This window comes from Neopelma chrysocephalum, unplaced genomic scaffold (genome assembly GCF_003984885.1).
Source record: "Neopelma chrysocephalum unplaced genomic scaffold, ASM398488v2 Primary Assembly neopelma1_45, whole genome shotgun sequence".
NCBI classification, from domain to species: Eukaryota; Metazoa; Chordata; class Aves; order Passeriformes; family Pipridae; genus Neopelma; species Neopelma chrysocephalum.
In genome coordinates, this window is record NW_020897704.1 from 14,950,629 (window position 1) to 14,974,220 (window position 23,592).

Below are 23,592 nucleotides of genomic sequence, written 5' to 3' on the forward strand. Positions count from 1 at the left end.
AACAGTTTCTAAGCAAAAGGCATTGGTTTTCCTATGGGGAATAGTGACCTATTCAAAGAGAAACTCATGGTATCTTACAACATATCAAAATATTTTCCCTTCATAGAGTTGTCAGAATAGAACTTTTACTGTTGGAATGACTTTATTTCAGCTAACATTTGCTATGCTTCTCTTGCAGAGGTTAACTGGGTGTCCTCACAAATTCCTGGCATATAGCATGTCCATAGCTGTAGAAAGTATGTGGAACAAATTTGTTTGACTATTGGCTGGTTTCAACAGACAAGAATCTGAACCACAGGGGAAAATGTATAAAATCACCGTATCTTTTTCATCGAATTTTGAACAGATTTAGAACAATAAAGAAAAGAGTGTGGAAAGCAGTATGCATGTCTGCAGGGAAGAACCTGTGCACACAAGCATACTGCTGATTTGGTTTTACCTTGGTTTGGGCTTAGAGTCAAGGCACCAACTTTTGGCTGTTAAAAGTTAAGTGTCTTGCCTCAGTAGTTGTCTGGAAGTTTCAAGTAGTTAATGAATGAAGAGGGGCAGGCTCCTCTTCAGATGGCTCATCTTAGCTGACACCTCTTTGGAACAAGATGAATCACATCCCTCAGGGTATTCTTCTTTCACTTGTGGTTAGTAAAAGAGCCTATAATACAAGCTGAGGTTAGATATTTACTTTTCAGACACCTAAAAATATGTGTATCGATTCCCTCCTTTGTCATCTAAAGTGATAAATCTGACATAGAAACAGAAATGGACTTTTTTTTTCTCAATTTAGCAAACTGTTAGCTGTACCTTATCAATGAGAAGAACAAACTGAAAGAAAATGGTACTTCAAGTGAAGGGGATTAATGGGGCACCATCAGAGACTGAGTTGTTAGTTCTGTTTCTGCTACAACCAGCCTGGTGAGCAGCACAAGCACATCAATTAGCCTCCTTGTACCTCGATTTCTTCATGTGTTAAAAAGGCACAGTGGAAAGATAATGTTATTGTACATTAACTTCGAGATGTGCAAGTGACAAGTGCTATTAGTAAAGCTAAGTGTGTTTGTGCATCAGAAATCTTGCTAACAATAGAGTTGTAGGAGATAGTGCTTGTGAAGTATTAAAAACTGAGTATTAATTGTCCAACTTTTGTATCCTTATAACTCATTCATAAAGGAATTTAGTGAATAATTATAGGATTATTCAACTTTATGAAGTTCCAGATGTGCTAGACAAATGAGAGACTCTAATGGTTACCTGCTAGAACTGACTGGCATTTTAACAGAAAGTTGAAAAACGGCAGGATTTCCGTTTTCAATAATTACTTGTTCTTCCAAGTGCAGTTATAAAAGGAGGTACAAACACCATTTGTAGGAACATCTGCTGAGTGACATTAATGGTAGCCCAATTGCACTTGCTGGGTTAAGAGCAACAAGGTTCCTTCATAGCATGCTAAGATTAGAGATCCCGAAATAGCCTTTCCTGGGAGCTCAAGCACTACCCACTGTCTTGACACAATCTGAGCTGGGAATTAAGAATCAAAAAAATCTGATGTGATTAAATGTGATTTGTGAGTAGATTTTAAGAGTCGAATCAGAGAGACATAATCAAATCGGAATAAAAAGTTGTGCATGGTCATATTTAAGAGGATAGTTCAACTTGCTGTACTGGTTTTGGGTGCGATCATGATCTCTTCCCATCTCAGTGCAGGGGAGTGGACGAGCTGCTGTGTGGGGCTTAGCTGCCTACCAGGGTAAAACCACACTTCTAGATCTGCAACATGAATCAGAGAAAGGGAAGTAAAGCCCTGTAATGACTGTGATACAGCTCAGTGAGAATGGTCCGTTATATGCAACTAAAATTGTCTTTAAAAGTAATAAAAAATAATTAAATTTAATTTTAAATTAAATATTTTAAAATAATGAATACTCTTCTCACTACCTTAGAATGTAATTCTTCTGGTGTTTTCACATCTCCAGCATACTGGTAACTGTCACATGAATTTTTTTCATTAACATCTCTGTATACAAATTTGATCTGTAGTACTTAGTCAAAGAAGTAGCATTATTCTCACAAATAGGTCCATTTTAATAAATTAAGAATTCGTGCAAATAAATGATGCAGGGTTAGGCCCATGTTTTTTTTATTCTCTGTAGGGTTATCAGAAAGAAATTTGAATGCACAATTACTGAAGCTATTCTGTACATGCAAGATCTGATGGTGATTATCTGGCAGCTAAATACCTAATCAACTTCCATGAATACTCACACGCATACTGATTAGCAGCAGCTTCTATTTCTTCTCATTAGCTACACTAAAACAAATGATCTCTTACCAGCCAGTCCCTGTGTATTTATGTGTTTCTTATGATCACAATTAATGTACTGAATTCACCATGTAAGCATCAGGAAGACAAGCAAAACAAGCTATGATACCACATTCCTTTACTGATAGCTACAGTTATAGAAATGTAATTCATGTCTCTCCAGGCAAAGCAGTTTCCCCACGGGAGAAGTCGCTGTTACCCTAAGGATGACAATATCCAAAAGAAGGCCCTGCTTGCAGCTGATGACTTGCAAAAGGAGGACAGGGCTGGTAGTTCAGGGCTCATTTTCAAGCCACCTGAAGGAATGGAGGAGCTTTTCTGCTGAAGTAATGGAGTATATCAAAACCCATAAGGAATGATATGAGATAGAGTTTAAGACTTCTTGGGCCACAAGATGAGGAGTTGGGGTTGATGAAACTAGGCTAGGTGGGGGTAGGGAAGGTGCTGGAAGGATGTGTCCCTAGCCTGAGTGCTGCATGACATTGGGGTGGTGCAGGTACCTGTCCCGCTGTTCCTGCTGCTGCATAGCAATTGGAAATTGCAGCCTAAACAGGCAACCTCTTGTCCTGTAACAGCAATGAGCCTATCTATTTTGATTCTTTCATAGTCTCAATTTAGCAACTACACACTAGCCCTAAGACAAACTCTGCCCTTAGTTCTAAAAACTCGCATGTTTTAATTGTACATCAAAACCACATTTAAACACTGAACTGTTACTGAATTCTCAGCACTGCATCCTCACAGTACCTCCACTGAGTATTGCAATGGCCTATTCTCCTTCAAAAATATGCCCAAGTGAGACATCAAACATTCATTTTTAAACTGCCAAATGTAAGTGTTAAACTGACATTTTATCTGTAGACTCAAGCTGAAATGTGTATTATGGGTCAAGAAGGACAAAGGAGTTTGATCATTTACTATTTAATCTTTCAAGACTTCTTTCATTTCACCAAAGCTATTGAACAGGTCTGAATCTTCTTCCTAGGACTCATAATCTGTGTAAAGACCCCAGACAACAAATTTAAAGCCAGCAAAGACAGAAATCTTTGTATTATCCATGGGGTTTATTAAGTGTTCACCTTTGAACAATCCATACTACATCCCAAGATATGTGATTAAGGATACATAGTGAGAAATTTTTAGTGTGAAGCATTAACAAGTATAGGTAGATCCTTTTATAGATGCCTTGCAAAAGTATTCCTGTATAGAGTTTAACACATTCAGGATTTGGGAGGTGGGGTTTGTCCATTAGGTGGCACCAAATTTTTCCATATCTATGGAAACTGCAGGCAACAGAGAAGCATTTATCTGCTAGTTGCTGTCAGGTGTTCTCCTGGATAGTCTCCATTCAGAGACAGAACCTCTGAGATGGCACTGCAGCCCATCCATGTGCATCACTGATGGGTATTCATCCAGACAGAGAAGTGTGTGCTTCAGCCTGTGTTTAACTAACCGCTCGTCTGGTTTAAAGCTGGTTTTATCATATCTTCCAGTCTGTCTGCATCATACTCAACAAGGGTCACTGTCATGCTTGAAGATATTTCCAGTTCTTTCTTTGTATCTTCACTCCTTCCAAAACAGTGGGAAATATTTTTTCTTCTTTTAGGTCCTCCACATCTACTCAATCAGAAGAAAGCCCCTACTTTTCAACTAATCAGTCAGCTTCTATTGTGTGACTTTCAGAGCTCTTACTATCACTGTGATAGGCTGATACTTCCGTGAAAAAGAAGATGAAAGATTTATCTTTTTTCTTTAGTACTGTCTAAGACTAAAACTGTTTCTATTTCCCCATTAGCATCAGTCATGAGAGCCCTTTCCTAGAATTTTGCTTCCTTTTATCCTCTCTTTCATATACTTCTCAGGAACTCTCAGTTCTTTGTATTCAGTTACTTCAGACCCATCTGAAAAGTATAATCAGTAAAAGTAATACATAACTTTGCTTTAGTTAGACATAAGTCAGTGCTTATTTCTACTTAGCAGTTCCAAAACTGTCTGTTTGAGCAGCAAATGTATGAATTATATGGATTGATTCCACTTCACCCACACTATGACAGAACTCATTTAGCAAGATTAGTGCTCACACAGTGATGAACATTGCCTGGAATGACTCATTTCCTTTTACTGTGTCATCTTAAAGGTTAATTTCATGGGGTTCTGTTCAGCACATTATCTAGGAAATAAGAAATAATGAAACCTCCTATTCACTGAGGTGACTGGTCAGCACCTCCAAATGGCCCTGTCATTGCATTCGGGCAGGTAAATAGCACTCATCTTTCCCATGCAAATAGATTCTAATGTTGAACACATATGATGAATATGAATGACGGGCATGGGAGTTTGATTTTCACCGCACTGCTTTCATTTGTTCTAGTAGTAAGCAGATCATCCCAAAGTCCTTTTTATCTCCTGCTTGCCCTTTTTTACCTTGTGCCTACAATACCATGCAGCCCAACTCTCCAACATAGAGCTGTGCCATATTTATTTTGCTTTTGTAATCCAGTCTGGCTCACGGGCCTGGGCTAAGGCAACCTTGGTGCTGCTGTACAATACAGCAGTTGTTAAAAGTCTTTTCTAGGCTCTGATAAGAAGTGCTCAGAAAGAGGAATTGCCTCTCAAAGTTGAACCCTCATAGAGTAGGCAGTACCAAAACTAACCCTGCTGGACTGGGTGTCTTTGAAGGCTATTCCAGACAGGCTTCTTCCTGACTTGTGCTGGTTTGGAATGGGAAGGGAGCATAAAGGTAGCACATGAGCAAGTAAAACGATTCCATATCTCTTCCCTGTGTCTTTAATTGCCAGTTTCTTCTTGTAGATCTCTGGCTCTCTACTCTGTCCTTACTGGCCTCTTAGGAATAAATTTATGAAAAGGCAAAAAAATCAAACCAAGCAAAGAGAAAATCCTTTAGTCTTCCAAAGACTAAGAAAACTACTATAGTACAAGCACTACTCTTGGATGATTGTTCTTTCTCATCAAATTATCTGTATCATCTTTAAGACCTGGTGGACTTTTCAAGATTTAATACTTAGTTATTAGCATGACTTTTAGTTTGGCAGCAACGAGTTCCCAGGGGAAGGTCCCTTACAGTCAAAATTTATAGGTATATGCATAGTATTACATAGGTAGGTGGATCTTCAGTGGAATTCTTCATTCTACCCATGTTTGGTATTCAGAAGTCAGCATAGAGGTGTAGACTTATCACTCTGTATCTTTTTGCAAACTTCACCAAAAGTGAAAATTAGTTTTGCTGTACTTCCATATTACCAGAAGGCAGATACTTTTTTCACACCTTTTTCCAGTGAAATCTTACAAGTCAAATGGTTAAAATTCAATTTAAGATCTAAATGAAAGTATAGAGTCATCCTGCAGTTTTATTTTGGATTGACAGTGCCCACATCCAAGTAGAAGAAAGATTAAAATGTTATAAACATAGGAATAGGGTACTTATTAATTTGAAAAGGTTTGTCATGTAGAAATACAACAATGAACAATCCCTTTTGTTAAAGTCAATGTAATACACAAAATTTAAAGTAAATTCAGTTGGAATGAGCATCACAGTCCTATGACTGGAGCATTTTGCAGTTTCATTGGAAATAATTTTTAAGAAAGCTCCTGTTTCATAACTAGATGGTTTGGGTGATAACAGGAACATGTGCAATACTGCCAGGAAAAAAATGTACATGAGATCAAGAAAAAGTAACTGTGCTGAACTTCTACGATGCCTGTTAGTGTCAGCTGGGGGAGAAACTGCTCAACAACTCTGACTTTTCCTTGGCACTTTGCAACATGCATCCTAAGAAAACACATAAGAACTTGTCAAGAGGATCGACTTGAGATGTTGAAGAGGAAAATCACTAAATATAAGTGTATGCCCAAGAGCAAAGGCTTCAAAATCACAACTCTTGTGATTCAGTTGTACATCACATAGAAAGTCTTAATGAAAATTTCCTCATTGTTATAAAATGTAAATATACATTGAAGTGTAATATATTTTCAATATTTGCCCAATATCAAATTTAAATATACAGATAATACACTTCTACCTATATACCCTATACAGAACCCTCAGAATAAGTCCTGTGGATGCCCTAGCATACAAAGAATTGTTTTCAGACCATTTCTTTTTATTTACTTTAACATCACTGACACCCAAACCTTATTACTGTGAACATTTAGTGTGTGCCCTATGTGTGGTACATTTCTTGTGTTGCCACGTTTTATGTAAATAGTGCACACAAAAAATAGCGAGCAATTAATGGTAGTCTAAATAAAAGTACAGGAATGTTTAAAAAAACCCCTTCACCTCTATCCATAGAAAAAAAAGACAGGAAATTTTACAATTGAGGAATATGAAACCGGACTTAACTGTATACATTTTTGCCACTATCAGATTCAGGGGACTACCTGCTACTTACTGGGAATGACATTATAACATTCTTTATAGCTCTAAATCATGTAGGGATGCTGTGACCTGAGAAATCCTGGACGTAATCAGCATGGAAAATAACAACCCACTGTTTTATCTAGGTTATCTTCCCAGTGAACATTTTAATGTATTTGTTTCCCTGTTCAGTCATAAGCATTTGCTACATTACGTGACATTCTGTCTCAGGTGAATTATTAGACTTAGCTTGCAACTGTGCAGTGCAATACAAATTGCAATACAGATCAGATCAACTATAATTCATTTAAGATACGTCACTTGGTAATGGTTTTTCTGATTTTCCTCAAAAATGCAAGATGCTTATTAAGAGAAGGTAAGGATCCCTTGGAAAGAACAGGAGAACATAATGTGCTGATGTCTTTACCCAGAACGATTTATTGTACCTGTACTATTTATCACGATAACCAAAAGCAATGGAATAAATTGCAGGAAATTTAACACAGATATACTAATAATTATGCAAGAATTTGGGCCTTAACAACAATAGTTGAATGCTTCTGAATGTGTCGGTATGATCAATACTTTTAACGAATACTATGTTAGCTTTTAGACTTTCAAATACACAAGCTATCCTTTCATGTTAAGTACCATGAAGAAAAGTACTAAAAAATGGTTAGACAGTGTTGAAACTAACATTGTGTCATGAATAATCAACAGTGAATGCTAAAATCTGCTCTAAGGTTTTGAAATGTAATGTTTTTTAAAGCCTTTCATAGTATTTCCCCAGGACCTGGCTGCAGAACTTTCTTCTGTACCCTCACATGAAATACTGAATACAACAGAAAATCTTCTCACAGGAGCACAACATACTGGCTTAAAGCAAGCTGACAGTCAGTGAAGAATAATTCATCATCTTCCTATTTTATTATTTGTTTTTATTTATTTATTATATATGTATTTTATTAAGACTGTAATGGGATTCTACTTATTGCAATATTTGTGAAGTGTGCATTAAAACCCCTAGTGTAACACAATGATCTAGATTTCATCCTTCTTTCCCATTCCCTGTTCCTGAGGCATTGAGCTGGTCATGTGCACACATCATCAAAAATTAATTTGAGGAGGGTATTCCTTTACTGGAAAACATACAGTTGGGGGTCTAGACATGGAAATTTTATGTCTCAGGTTGAACTGATCAGCACATGCTGTGGATATCTGGCCTCACAACAGCAGCTGCAAAATTATGTATAAATAAGGATGGGACTAACTCTAACTGAAAACTTTTGTTTTAATGTAATAAAAAGCTAGTTCCAAGTAAAAATAAAATGGTACCAACTGCCCATTCTTAATGAAATTCAATAGCAAGCAGCACCATTTCAATCACAGGTCTCCTTAGAAGCAGAAGTATCTCAATAATTCAACATCAACTGTGTTGGGAAAGGCCCAGAATTGAGGTTTCTTGCTCCCTTGGCAGGTACTGAACCATTACATTTTCACACAAAACCAGTTAGGATCAGCTACACTATATATATAATGCCTTGGAAATATTCTACATGTTTCAAATGCAGTGTGAACCACTTCACATACATTGTGTCCTTTCAGAGATTTAAGCAGAGCTCAGACCCTGGAGAACTTGTTTGCTATCTGCCCATGCCTGCCAGACACCAAGGCTGGCAGTTTGAAATCTCCCTGTCTTCAAGTATTTTACATTTCACATTCTACTTTGCTTCTGCAAAAGGAAATGTCAGTACATGCTGACCTAAAAATGCTCATTCTACCATGTATCACCCATGAAATCTGATCTCCAGCACCCAAAGGAAATAGCTATATGATTATTGCTATCTTATTGAGTTGAATGCAATTGTCTCAAAAGCCTTGTATTTTCTAATCAATTTCCCACAACTGCCCAAATCAAGAATAATTCCATTTTTCCAGAAGTGATAAGACAGCATACCTTCCTTCTTTTCAGGCAATATTTCAGGAAACAAATTATTCTTTTTTTAATTAGAAACTGTTCAAAGATGGAAAAGGTCTGTTATCAGTTACTTTCACCAAGGTTTAAATGAAAACCAAAAATACATTTTGATTTTTAATATTTTTATCCCCCAAAGGTTTTTGTTTTGTTGGAATATGGAACATAAATAATGATTTAAGACTCAATTTCTGCTTGATTAAATGTTTTCAAGCTTTAGTCACTAATAATTTAGATAATTTGCAATTCAATATCTTCAACTGCAGTTGAATTTTAAGTTACATTATTACATTACAAGTACACTTAATGTAGCTTTTTTTCAGGCTTTTCATACAGAAATGTGAAGTCATAACTATCTAATTTTATGTGATAAGCCTCAAACATATGCTATCATCAAAATTATAAACCTGGATAAAGAGTAATCATTTTTAATCAACATTTTGCTCTGTTTACTGTCAAATTATATCATCACCTGTTTATTTTGTCTCAAAAAAACCCTGACAACTCCCATCCAAGATTTTCCTAATCATACCTTATGGATGATCTAATTAAGTTTTTGGAATGGAACATGCTGTATTTACTTACATAATGTTCTTACTTTGTAAGAATGTTCTTACTTACTACTGCAAAACTGATTGCAGAAAATTATTGTTTCCTTCTTTGAGCTTCTTTACCCTTTTGCTTGAATAAGAAAATCACTGTGTCAGATCAGATTAGGTCAGAGCAAAGTACAGTCCAGTTCAGCATCTCCTCTGAAAACAGTTCATACCAGATACTTCAGAATTTGTTTAGAAAACCTTGGAAAATCTAGAATAAGTTGTTCACACAACTAAATTTTTTAACCTAAGTACCTCCAGAGATTGGTTGATTTAATTTAAGCAATTTAGCAAACATTTTGTTTACCTCTATTTCCTCTCCGCGTGTTACTCAATACCTATAGGAAAGAGATGCTTTATGTATGTGCCCATGTCACTTCCAAAAACACTGAAGGTAAGTTCTGTGACAAACCATTCCAAATTTGTGTCCAAGCCATCTAAAAGACAGATAATGTTCTACTCTGACAATCCACTTCCATTAGTTCTTCTTTCTTAACGGTAACTTGTTAAGAATTGTTAATAATGTTCCTTATGGTCTTGAAAGATCAAATTTGCATACATCTATCTAGAAAATACTTTGAAAAAACAAGTGACTTTAGAAAGTCTGCTTGCTGCAGTACCTAGTTTTACAGGCAGAAAAATGGGCTGTCTGTAATCCTCTTTACTGCTAAGTGTGCCTTGCAAACAGCTACTCACCACCTCTGACAGAGTCAGTGAAAGTGGCTGTTTGTTCACCTGACTTTCAGCAGAACAAACCCTGACTGGGGACAGTTTACCTTGGGCCCTGGATGTTTGCTATGTTTTACATCAATAAAGCACTCCTTGGAGTGGCCAGGCTGGAGTAATGTTCTTGGAGATCCAGACTTCAGGAATGGGATTGAAGGTTAAAATTTCCACATGCAGACACAAAATGTTTTAATATACTTTTTGGAATCCAAGGGCAGGGAAAATTGTCCATAAGGACATAGCTTTATTTAACCTCCACTTCAAGATTACCCTCACTTTGATTTTTTTCACACTGCACTCACATCAGACTTTTAGTCTGCAAGTTTCAGCCCACAGTAATCTGCACAGTTGGAAATTGAATTATAGTATTTTTAGCTTCCCAGTTCACTGGGAAGTCACTATCAAACAACAGAGTTCAGTGGTTATGCAAAAGGCTTTTTCACGCTGTAGTAAGGTTTTTCTTCGGGAATGCCCACGTATGTGAGCCCAAATAGATATTCCTTAAAAACATCCAACAGGAAATTCCTAATTTTGTTTTATGAGATGTGCTCCATCTTACCTAATGTAAGCATGCAGCATCTAAATTTTAGGTTGTTAGTGAGACAGTTCTCCTAAAAGAAATACCTGAGTTCCCTACACCGTCAAGGCAGACAGGAGGGTGCGTTTGATAACTTCCGCTGGTAAGAAGTTTAGGTACCGAAGCCTTCAGTTTAGGTACCGAAGGATTTACATTTTCTCTTTTCTTTGTAAATCTGCTATACAGAAGCTGGTCTTGAAAACAGAAGACAAGAATCAGAGCAACACAGGCACACATTTTTGATGCTTCAGGTTGAAATTCAACTCCCTTTCAGCACCCACAGCAGCTGCTATGCCAAGGGGCAGGCACAGTGTCTGTGTGTCTCCCTGCTTGTGATATTTGCCTGTATATCAGGGATAACATGATCTAGAGAATGTATCTCCTCATCCACCTCTTACAATCCCAGACAGACTGCCTTTGTTTGACTAAAGTTGTAGTTTTATCCCTGAACATCTTGGGACCAGTAACTAAACCCATCACTATAGATGAGATTCTCTGTGGCTGCCGAGCTGGCTCTGCACTCTGTATTCTTCTCTCCAGAGTTGGTCAAACCAGAAAAGTCACAGCCCTCTTGTCACCTCTGCCAGTGCATATTAGGAACACAGAAACCGGAAACATACCTACATCTTCTGACAAATACTCGTCCATTTGATTTTAATATACTGTTATAAAGTAATATAGTAATGGCTGGCCTGCAACCATGTCTCTGAGGTAAGAATGGACAGATCATACTAAAAATAATGGAAGAAGAAATTAAACTCTTTTATAAGGCAAATGATCCTTAAAATATAGCTTTAAGCAAAGCACATCCTACACCTGTTCGACACACTACAACATTTTTTCTTCCTTCGCAGTGTCAGAATATAGCAAGAAACTTTCAAGAGGAATAAGAGGGGAAGACTGGGACCACATGGATAGGTGGTATCTGTCAGTGTCTGAGGAAGAATCTCAAAGCACCCATGATGTGTGTGATCCTGGAGGACGGCAGAGAGCTGCATGGTGTTAGCAGGAGCCGAGAGGAAAGCTCTGTGGGTAGTCTGATGACAGCGCTGTCTGCTGCCCTTTCTGCTGTGCTCAGAGAAACAGGGCTTCAGGCACATTCTCTGGAAGCACTGAGGACTCTTTCCAAGAAGTAGCCGGATATTCTTTCTAACAGGAACTGTTCGTCAAGGTCCTGAAAAATAACTGCTGTCAAAAGCAGTGTGCCTGATAATTACTAATTGTATAGCTCCATGAAAGTACTTTACAACAGCAGGTAATACTTTCTAATATGATCTTAGTGGAATGTTATTGAAAGCTAGTTCTGACACCAATGACATTTACCAGTGATTTTCCACAATTTCTGTTATAAACCATCTGATGAGTGCTTTTAGCCTGACTTTTGTGATGGTTCTCCACTTCATTATCTCTGGAACGTCTAGTCACTGTGTTTGCATCTTCTCTCTGCTTGAAGCATTCAGGTTATTTAGCTTGTCTCTTTATAAATCAGTCTTACCTATTTAAGACTAAACAAAAACTCCCCATAGAGGTATTTTGATGAAACTATTTATTTGTTATTAGGAATCCAATTTCCTGGTGCAATTTGTATGACATGCCTTTTCCAACAAAATTGGTTTTCAGCAATAATTAATTGTTCAAGTTATTTTCAGAATTCTTGATCATAAAAAAGGTATAAACTATACTAAGTATATGGCACATAACAAGGCTAAATGCAGGAATGAAAAAATCTGTAACTGATGTTATGCAAGAGGCCATATTTTTACTGGTCATAATACATATTAATTTCATGCTGCTTTCTCACAGCATTACAAAATTTATAAGTGCCCCATAAGTTTTCTCTTCTGCTTTAGATTAAATAAAAAAGATCCTGAAAGCTCAGTCTTTACAGCTGTTCAACTACTTCCTAGATCCAAGTTACTCTCTAACACCTTTTTTAAGTGTTGATTTTTATTGCAGGAAAATTAAATATGCAGCAATGGCAGTTCTGGGCAAAAACATTAGAAACCCATATTACCTGGTTTATCTCACTGAAACTGGTATTCGAGGTGTAGAAGAAGTTTTCTGATGAAGTATCCTTGTAAAATCCAAGTTGTATCATTCTGACACCATAATATTAATCTCCATAAACTAAATGCCATATATTGTGAAGCAAGGAAAAGTATTATTTTCTAAGTGTGTTTCAATTGCCACAAACCAGATTAAGTAAATAAAGTTGTGGACAGTGTTACAATAACCAGCTCTCATAAATTTCCAAGCCAATTGTTTATACTGCAAGTCTTCTCCCACTTCTTTCTGTAAGTGCCACATAGCTGCTGAAACAATTATCATTCATTCTGGTGATCCTTATTTCGTCTCATTGTTTAGCAAATGGCCAAACTAAACCCTCAGTACAACTCAACTTGTGCCATATCAAGAACGGGATTGACACCACTGTCAGTGGAATCGCTAAACCACTGTGAGAAAGGTTTCTGTCTTCCTTCCTAATCGTTCTGTCAGTATGAGGTTAATTGCAACATCTAAGTGATACACTTCGGTAGGGTGCCCTTTCTGCTAATTTAATTTCCCTTTAAAAAATAATTTCTAAATATTGTTTTATATGCTGAATGCCCACTGCCACACTCAGCAAGAACAACACTACACATTTTATTACTTATTATTTATGTGAAAGAAGTACAAGGCAGAACATAACACATGGATGAGAGGAGCACAACTATGCAAGTGAAGATTTACAGATGATAGGGGGCATTTAGGGGTTTGTTTCGATTGTCCTTTCTAAAGAGCTTTAGGGCAAAGTTTACAACCCAGTGATTGTATTGCTTGTTATTTTGTGCACACTGACTTTGATAAAGACAGTTTCTGCTGGGACAGTTAGACCTGAGCCTGTAGCCCAGAGGATATGTTGAGAGCAAGCTCACTTCTCTTTTGATCCCACAGAAGAACCATAGACAGCCCAATAAATCACTAAGACTAATGCTCAGAGAGCAGGGTAAAGTTAATTCTTTGTTTTCTCCAGTGCAGTAATAAATTAAAGCAGTCAAACTGCAAAATGGAAGTGCAGGATGGGAAGACTATTTCTGTTCTTTTGAGACCTGATCCACATTTTCTTGGTCTTCCTTTTAATTTCTTTTCATCATTTTCCAGCTTCATCATGGAATCTACTTTCTGCCAGAAGTGTAATTATCAGAGGGACTCAAGAAGGGATGCTGGCTCTTCACTATCTTTGCTTCATGGGGACTGGAAAATCTCTTTTCACCGTGATGCCCTGATCAATGTTTCCAATTTTAGCTGGCTAAACAGCAAGCAGTGCTCACTAAAGAGTTTTCTAAACTCAGGAAGATCCAGTGCCTACTGCACTTCCCGGTAAATGACCAAGACCAGCCAGTGTTACACTTGAGTCCATCTATAACTCAGAAGGATAGTGACACATTGCTTCTGTTCTGGTTTTCCAACTATTTAGGTGCCCATGACCATTCCAGTCACATTGTGTTTTCCAAGCAACGTGCAAAGCATGGAGGAGTAAGAAAGCTGCCTGTATTCAAAGTTGTCATTGCCCAGAACTCAGGAAATACTTTGCAGATTATACTAATATTCCAACAGCCTGTCTCCAATATTGCTTATGGCCAGATCCATCTTATTTATACTAGACAACCAAAGTACAGTTAATCATCCCCCCACATTGACCATCTCTTCTCTAGTCTGCTCATTAGGCTTATTTACATTCTCCTCAGATGAAGCACTGTAGATAGTAAAAATACTCTTTTTCTCCAGGTAATGCAGTCTTTGTCCACGAAGGATTGCTCACACACCATGAACCTGTTGTCTGTCTTTCAGCTTTCAGTTGCAGGCTTCCGTAGACTTAAAGTTTCTACACAGGGCTCTCATAATTCTAAGTCTCTGTTATTTCAGTGGGTGTTCAACTGATTGGTATTTTGTAGTAGATTTTTACCTAACACAGCAGCTACACTCTTCAACATCATATATATCTCCTTATAGCTTAATTGTAATTTTCTTTTTTATTAACTGCCTGTCATGGAAATAATGAAGAAGTGTGGTAATGATACTTAGATGCATATAGACAAGAGTCCCAGTGAGCCCTGACTTTTTATTCTCTGCCTTTGATGATATTCTCAGTATACATTCTTCTGTTACGAAGCCTGAGGATATGGGATGCTTGAAGTGAACTAGGTCAGAAGCCAAAGTCCACACTATGGGTGAGAGTTGAAGAGCATTCTGGTTAAGGCAGGCTTCTGACACAGCTTCCTGGGTCTGCTTCCTTCGTCAGAGAACTGAAGGTGGGGAGTGGGGAACTAGGCTGCTCTCTGAAGTCCAAACAGCTTTTTTCTCCTCTCTCCTATCATATTTTGCTGTGTGTGGAAATCACATCCCACTGGTCTAGATGTTGCTCTGTTTTGTCAGTAATAGCATGATGTTTTGTTCATCTCATATGTCATTCCTGGTGTGGGAAGCTGCATGGTGGAAAGCAGTGAACATACTTCTTCCCACACTGACTTAAGATTTGTGATAAAGTGTTCTTTTTGACACTGTGGCCATGGTCCATGGCTCTAAGAGATAATAAGCTGTGCCATCACATAATAGTCTAAAGGAAGGCTCTTAGTTTCAATTTGAGCAATGATTCTAATGTTATTTGTCCTCGCATCAGGGCATTAGAGAGAGTGAGCTGAGTGCACCAAAGGTCTTCTTACAAAAGTAAATTGTGACACTTGAATATGTAAGATTTTCTAAAGACGAAGGAAAAAGATACATGAATAAGTAGGGATAAGAGGAACGGGGAGACTTCAGTTTTATTTCCTGAAGGCATCTTAAAGTTCTGAGATTGCACAGTCTTCTAAAGATGAAAGAGAGCTCTGGTATTCCCAGTAAAGACCCACTCATTCAAAATACTCTCCTGAGGGGAACTGGCCATGTGGCCTGGGGAAATTCCAGCACAATTAAAGGCAACGAACCAATTTAGAAGACTGACCATCTGTGTCTTAGCAGATGAATCTAAGTCTAAAAGATACTGAGTGCGTTTAAGAACTCATCGTCTATCTTCAGAGTTTGATGCTGAGGACATTGCATGTGCTTTTACTTACTATTGAACCTGCCATCAGGCTGCAGGTGGCTCTTAGGGGACCCTCACAGGAGCAATGTGTCTTGCATCCCGAGGAGAGTGGTTATTAATCTAAATCAAAACAAATGCTTAAGGATTGGACTGAAGGGCAGGACACCATTAACTACCACAGAACCCTCACAGAGCAGTGCATTTTCTCTTGTCTGACCTACTTATCAGCTTTAACAGGGTGTCATTATCTTTCAGTGTCTGTACATACATCAGGTAGTTTTCCTTATAATATTATTGAACCAGCTTCAGGATGGGGAAGTTTAAAATATCCTGGTATCATGAATATTTTTATTAAATTATAAAATGCAAAATTCAAATGAATTGAATAGTATGTCTCTCTAGCTAGAATGGACTCTTTATATTCTAAAATTTTACAGTGAAGGCCTGTGACTCATAAGGTAGGTGGCATTCTTCCAAGTTATGTTAGAACTATTATATTATTATATTTGCTGTAAAAGAGAAACTGAGAGTGCTATTTCAGTATTTTTAATAATGAGAGTTTTTGTCTTCACTATTTAAGATTTTCCTGGTTTTAAGCCTGGGAAGATATTTAAATGAGGCATACCTATTAAAAATAAACATGCAAACAGGCAAGTTAGCAAAAATCTGACCAGTGTCAGGGTTGCTGTTGAGTGGAGTGTCAGCAAAGGCAGTAAGATCACCACAAATCAGGATCACCATTAGGTTTTAGACCATGGAAGTTTCCCAGGATTGCTAGGAGACTGGAAAGTCAGGGAGTATTTTCATCTCGGTCAACATCAGATGGCCTAACCATTGCAACAAAGTTTGCCTGGCTGATTGAAAATTTGGAACAAAGACATCTGTGGTTCATCAGTTCTCAGCCTCTTCTCAGCCTATTGAAATGGTCCAATAAGAAAACTGGAATGCTGAGAGCATCCAGCAAATTTTTAACAGTTGGTCACACACATTAATGTTTTATTTCTGCTCTTTACTCTAGGTTCTTCTGTTTCTGAAAAATGCTGGCTGAAATGCCATTCACTCAATAGATTTACCAGGTGGAATATAACTGAACTGTTTCTGTCAACACGAGAGGGAGCACAGACACATCTATCAAACTGACACAGTCCTTGCACTTGATGAGCTCAGTGGAATGAGTCTTCCACCTCCAGTTTTTGTTATGCCAGTGAGTGATGAATCAGAGATATTTTTGACATCCGAAAGCAATTCAAGGTGAGAGAACCAAGAAGACTGGTATTTGCCAGTCAGAACTATAAATAAACTTTTTCAGCACTAAGACTCCTCCAAAGCTATTTAAATAGGCTGAAATTTTATGGACTGCTATTCCCTAAGGATAGGAATGCTATCTGTATTTTAAAGCGTGTAGTTTATTTATATGCAGTGATACAGACAGCAGGTAGGAGTTTGGCTTCCTTCATAACCACAATAAATCCATCCTTGTTCCTTATGCTATTGATAGGATTTTCAGACCTGACCCAGTGTTTTTAGAATTAGAGGAATTAATTAAGTTGATGGGATTTTTCAGAGTGACTCATGTTCTTAGAAAGGCTAATGAGTCAAGATATTAACTTGTAATTACATTAGTATATGCTTACTTGATGACTAGGTGTACACTCTAACTTGTAGTCCCAGAGCTTTTCCACAGGAAAAGTGACTCGTGATTACTACACAAAAATCTAATATGTAATTGCATTTAGAGATAAAGACATAAGAAGTTTTCTTTATGTATTCTGTTTGTGATGTGAGAGACAACAAATAGCTTGAAAAAGAAAAGAAGGACAGCCTCTATTTTCAGGCACAATATCAGCAATGTTGGTAAGATCAGCAGTCTGGCTGGATTTACACAGATCAATATGAGAATGATTGAAGACCTCAATGCATTTTAGCATTTCTGGAGGGTAGAGGTTAAATGGGCACCAGCCATATTTTCACTCAACCAACCACAACTCACAGTGAAGTAGCAAAATATTCTTTGTTGATCTGTGATAGCCACCTAAAATAACAAAAAGTAAAGTAAAGGCAATACTTAAAGGTAAATGACAGCAAGAGGAAGTGTTTGTCTTGTATGTCATAGTAAAGATACATTCTGCAGGAAGCATTTTTTCTCTCTGGCAGAACATTTGACACATCAATATTAAAACATATCCCGAGACATTGTGCGGACAAATTCTACAGATGAAATATAGTGATTCTGATGGAGTTGATTTATACCAACATATCCAAGTCTAGGATACTTTTATAAAGTTCAGATCAGAAACATGACTGAACATATGATGGGAGAATGAAACAAAGGAATAAATATTTTACTGTCATATTCATCTTTCTATAAAATATGAATAAACCTTCAAAATACATTATATGAACAGACTGAAAAGCAAATTTCTATGTCAGTAGTTATTGTAAATCCAAGATGTTCTTGATCACTGCTGAAATGTACCTATACAGTGAGTGAAGAACTTTTTTAAACTTCAATTTCCAGACAAATTCCTGACAACATAAACCACAAGACTGCAGATAATTTGAAGCAGTAACTGTTCATTCTCTTTCTTGAAATGTCCAGTCTTGGGGAAATGTTGAATAACCACATTTTCCTCTTTACTTGCTTGGTACTGAAACACTGCATGCATGATCTAGCACAGTTATGAAAGACCTACTTTTTTGTATGGAGGGAGCCAAAACAAATACTTGCTTCAAAACACACTAAATTAAGGTCAATTCTTTCATCATTTGTGCACAACAAATAACACCATTCTATCATTTGATGAGTGAGATAATAACCATTAAATAAGAATGGCAGAATCAACTCTATAGGCCAAAGAGCAAGATATTTCTGTCGATATGTATTTTCATTGACATTGGGACGTGTGAACTTTTTTTTATGTATCTCATTAAAATATTGGCAAAGAAAACACGAAGGATGTAAAAAGCCACAGGGTGAATGCAGGTGACACTGTTTTGTAATACCCACAACGTAATTAAACTATTCCTTGTAAATGCATTCTTTAATCAATTTACTAAGATTTTCTATCTGCAAAGTACTTTTGATTTAATCATGACTTTTGCTGCATATTTACCATTCAGAAAAATCTATGTGAATTGAATTCTGCCTGAGAGAACTATTCTTCTTACTTATCTTCTTTCTTTTTTTATTTTTCTCTGAATAGCTGCCTTTATTAAAGAAATAAAAATAATTAGTTGAATGAATTAGAAACAAATGTATTATACTTTTTTCCATGGATAGACTGACACTTCAGGTGCATACAGATATGAAAAAGGGAACTAGAAAATGGCTATAAGAAGAAAGGAGCATTCATGCCATCACAGACAGAAATAAATTAATAGATAGAATGATCACATTTCCAGTAATCCTGGAAAATTGATTGATAACTAAGTCAGATTCTTTTTACCCGGCTTTAGTTGCCTAAAAGATGATGTGAAGTTTAATGTGGTTTTCCTAAAGTAAATAAAACATGGAAGAAAGTTTCAATTCTCAAAACAGAGGGCTATGTTAGATGAAATAATTGCTCTTCTGTACATACTTCTTCTCTGTTGCCTGTTGGGGCTGGTTGAATGATGATCTTAAACTGGACTAACATAAGGTCAGACAAACTCAGATAAGTATGACTTTAGGGAACTAAAAAAAAAAGTTAGTGTGTGTAACTGCGAGACAACTGGATCTGTGGTCTATTTTACCTGTGTAACTAAGACATGTAAGTAATCTCAGATATAGACACTTAGGTGACCAAACCAGGTTAAAGATCTTCAAAAGAGCACATCCATGATATACGTTGGTGAAATACAACCATGATATACAGCTGGACTCCAGACATATTACCCTATCCCAGAAGCAGGTAGCATGTTGGCACGTTACACATGACGTAATACTGTTCATCATGGCAATTTCCTTTGGCTATAGAAGCCATAAAATCACTTTCTATCGGTCCTTTTCTGCTTTAAGACGCATGGAAGTTCAGCCCTCATTCCTTGCATAAGATTGCATAGGTTGTGCAAAAGAAAATCTGTATTATAGAAACTCACAACACTCCCATCGTTCCATTTTTTGATAATGCATCTCTCTTACCTTCTATTAACTTCCCCGTCTGCTCTGCATTGCCCCCAGGCAAGATCTTGGCAATGTAAGCTCCAATTTCCCCACTGCTCCCTGGAATTTCTTTCCCACCTACAACTCGGATTCCCAGTCCGTTGCCTGTGATCAAAAGAAAGAGAAACTTTAAACAGAGATGAAACAATGAATAATTCACTGGAAAGAAAGGAAGAGCACAGGTCATCAGAGGTCACTGAAGGTGTCACCAATAACTTCTGGCTGTGGCTGGAAGACCAAGGTTAACTGCAGTTCCATCTGCCGCCTTCCTAAAGACTTAACTTTGGGCAGATCTTCTTGAGTAACTACTGTATGACTGACATAACACAAATAACTGATTCACCAAAAATTACATTCAAGCTAAAACTATCTTCTTCTGACAACCTATTTGCAGTATTAATTAAATTGAATTAAATTGCTAGAAATCCATGTGAAGTGTGGATTCAAAGGATAGCTTTATCATTTGCCTACAACATGCATCCAATTTAGCTGAAAAATTATAATAGCTGAGCTTTTAGAATCACATAATTATGAAGACATTGACAGAGATCCTCAAGCTTGCTCTTCTGAGCAGCAAAGCATGTATTTTTACATGAATCTATACTTGGCAGATGCTATTATTTTTCTTAATTATTTGTTTTTAATTGACATCTTTTACATCTCAGGATGTGAAAATTAACAAAATGGGAAAAGTCTACAATAAATCTGTGTAAAGCATCATCAAATCTTGTATATTCTCCCTTTTTTAAAAATTACAGAGATGAAAATATTTTCATCAGTCATTATTTTGGATGGAGAGAAGCAGATCCCTAACCTCATGTACAAAACAATGAGACTGAAAACAAAAGCTTAAAATACAGTATCATAAAGCTAATCTTATGCATTGCTAATTTTTGTACTGTCTTGTGCTTTTTTTAAAAATACTTCCCGTCCTAGAAAACTAAATTTCTCCTTTGAAGAAAATTTCATATGAGATGATTGTCACTTTGATCTGGGAATATATAGGCTGACTTACCCACCTTTATGGTAATGGTTAAATAATTAATTTTCAATTTATTAATTTAATGAGCCAAACCTGCTGAGTGATTAGGATAATCAGCTATAGGAAGGTCACCACATCACCTCTTTGCAAAGCTTTATCTTTTCAGATTAAGGTAAGGCTTTTTCCTCATAATGCTATTAGTGTTTAGTTTGTTTCAGAAACAAGATTGCCACATTGAGTTTCTGACCAAAACAGTTTCCACTAGTTTTTCTATCCCAGTTTAGCTAAATCTATATCCTTTGTGCCTCAGCTTTCCTCATAATTTGATATTTTCCAAATATTTTCATTAAAGGAGACTGATTTTTCAGTGTAATTGGAACAAACTGCATAGTTATTTTAAATTAACTACCTTATTTCACTGCAAATTGCATAAAGTGAATGTGTACACCTACAAAAGCATTTAATCATAAGTCCATTCTTAGGACTTAGAAATTTATGTGGGCTGCTCTGCACAGATCAAACGCTACAGAAAGAGTCATTAATATGTTAGAGATCTGAGGCTCACAACTGGCAACCATTAAGTCAGCAAATCCAATAAACAACTATTCTTAGGATACAACACACACAAGCAAGGACACAGTATCTTGTTCTCAACTCACATAGTCAACATATGGAATTTTCAATATATCAGTAGGACTGGATGCTTTTCATCACAGAGGAGAGGAAGTCCACAGAGGAGAGGAAGGGTAAAGGTTTTATCATGATACACTATACTGGCACCTCTACCTCTGGTAGCTTATTTGTAACAGAATGGCAGAGAAGCATATATATATATATTATTTATCATATAAATGAGTGTACACATGATTTCAGAGGCAATCATATGGCTACCTTTGCTAGGCAAATTTGAAAGTCATGGCTGACATATTGGTTTAGATTTTGCAAATCTAGGGTGTTTGTCCATATTACTGCTAATAAAAGAAAGTATTTTCTGTGCTAATATATAAAGATTTTTATTCCTAGACACTTTGAAAGGGCTTGTGATTTTATGTTTTCCAGTTTTAGAGTGAAATGTAAGACTGACAGTATGTATTAGGTAAGAGTATGCTTGCTAAGGGACAATCATAGGCATGTGTGTGTGTGTGTCTGTGTCTGCATGTGTCTTTGGCACAAAAACATTACTAGAAGAAACATTTTAAGTTAAATTATGAAACATTCATTCTTGGTAGATAGAACGAATTACTTACTTTTTGCCCACTGAGCTCTAAGTGCTCTGTATTGACTGACAAAGAAATATTTCTTAGTTCTTGCTGTATTTCCTCATGTGAAGATGGGATTTCAAACCTGTTTATACTGTATCTATTGAAAATACTGAGCTTAGTACTTCTGTTTGAAATGACATTGCCCAATTTATCACCTTGAATGCAGATAGTTTAAAAGTATCATCCATCATATGCTTTCTCAGATCTTTTTCCCCTCTCGTTTTTTGTTTATTTTTTTACACTTTTGAGTCTTAATTTCCATCTCTCAGGCTATTTTGATATAACCAGACATTCATCTTTCAAATTTAGATTTTGAAATTAATGAACTACTGTTTTCTTCTTTAGAAGATACGAGACCAGTTAGCATCAGAAAGCAAATCACTGTGCTTTGAATAAGAGAGGGCACTTTTCTGAATTATGAGTATTGATTTCCATGAAAAATATCTTCAGGAAAACATCTCTTCAAAGGGGATTTACACATTTAAGATCCAGTGCTTTTTAGAATCCTTCAAAGGAAGAAGACTGCTAATTAATTGCAACTGTTTTTACTGATGTCCCAAGGCTGTGATCCTACTCTCCCATCTAATCTTAACTAAAGCTTTAAGATGCAGCATGCTAAGCTAAAAAAACCCCAAATGACCAAAACCAATCACCCAAAACCACCACGACCCAAACCCCAACAAGATAGATCATGCAACTAAATTGGTTTTATATTTTGATAAACAGAAAAAAATAAATATGAATACTAAATCATTCCAGTTAGCTTGTGAGCCACCGATTTATACAGCTGAACATACGAACTTTGAAGCTTTAGGTCACCTGTCCAGTAGATGAAAGGAAGGTGGGGGATGTAGTTTTTCTGGATTTTACTGCGGCTTTTGATACTGGCCCTCACAGCACCCTTATGGACGAGCTGTCCAGCTATGGGATGAGGGGGTTCACATTGTGCTTGGTGACAAACTGGTTGTAGGGCAGAGCTGAAAGGGTTGTAGTGAATGAGGCTACATCTGGCTGGTGACCAGTCACCAGTGGTGCTCCTCAGGAATCAGTTCTAGGGCCAGTTCTGGTAAATATATGTGCAAAGGGTCTGGATGCAGGAGTCGAATGCACCATTAGCAAGTTTGCTGGTGACAAAAAAATGAGGAGTGCTGTTGACTCCCTTGAAGAACAAGAACTTTTTCAGAGGAATGAAGGCAAATTGGAGCATTGGGCTATGATTAATGAGATGAAATTTAACTAGTGGAAATGTAGCCTGTAACTATGACACTGGGCACAAGTATAAATGGGGAGACTGTAGATCAGCCCTGCAGAGAGGGATCTGGGGATGCTAGTCAGCAGCAGCTCTGTGTTAGTCAGCAGTGTGCCCAGGCAGCCAAGGGGGCAAACCCTGTCCTGGGGTGCACCAAACACAGCATCACCAGCTGGTCAAAAGAGTGATTATCCCACTCTGTTCAGCATTGGTTCAGCCTCATCTTGAGTACTGTGCACAGTTCTGGGCCCCATGATTTGAAAAAGATGTGAAGGTCCTTGAATGTGTCCAAAGGAGGGCAACAAAGCTGGTGAAAGTGCTGGAAGGAAT

At 37.2% G+C, this 23,592-nt stretch overlaps 1 protein-coding gene across 10 annotated transcripts in view; it reads right to left on the minus strand.

Annotated features, from left to right (window-relative positions):
- PCLO (piccolo presynaptic cytomatrix protein) overlaps positions 1-23,592 on the minus strand; it is a 327,397-nt gene that overhangs the window by 94,183 nt on the left and 209,622 nt on the right. For all 10 annotated transcript variants that reach the window (XM_027679476.1, XM_027679475.1, XM_027679467.1 and 7 more), the window contains exon 10: positions 19,749-19,874. In XM_027679476.1, the coding sequence (XP_027535277.1) occupies positions 19,749-19,874 (126 nt within the window). The remainder of the gene's footprint in view (positions 1-19,748; positions 19,875-23,592) is intronic.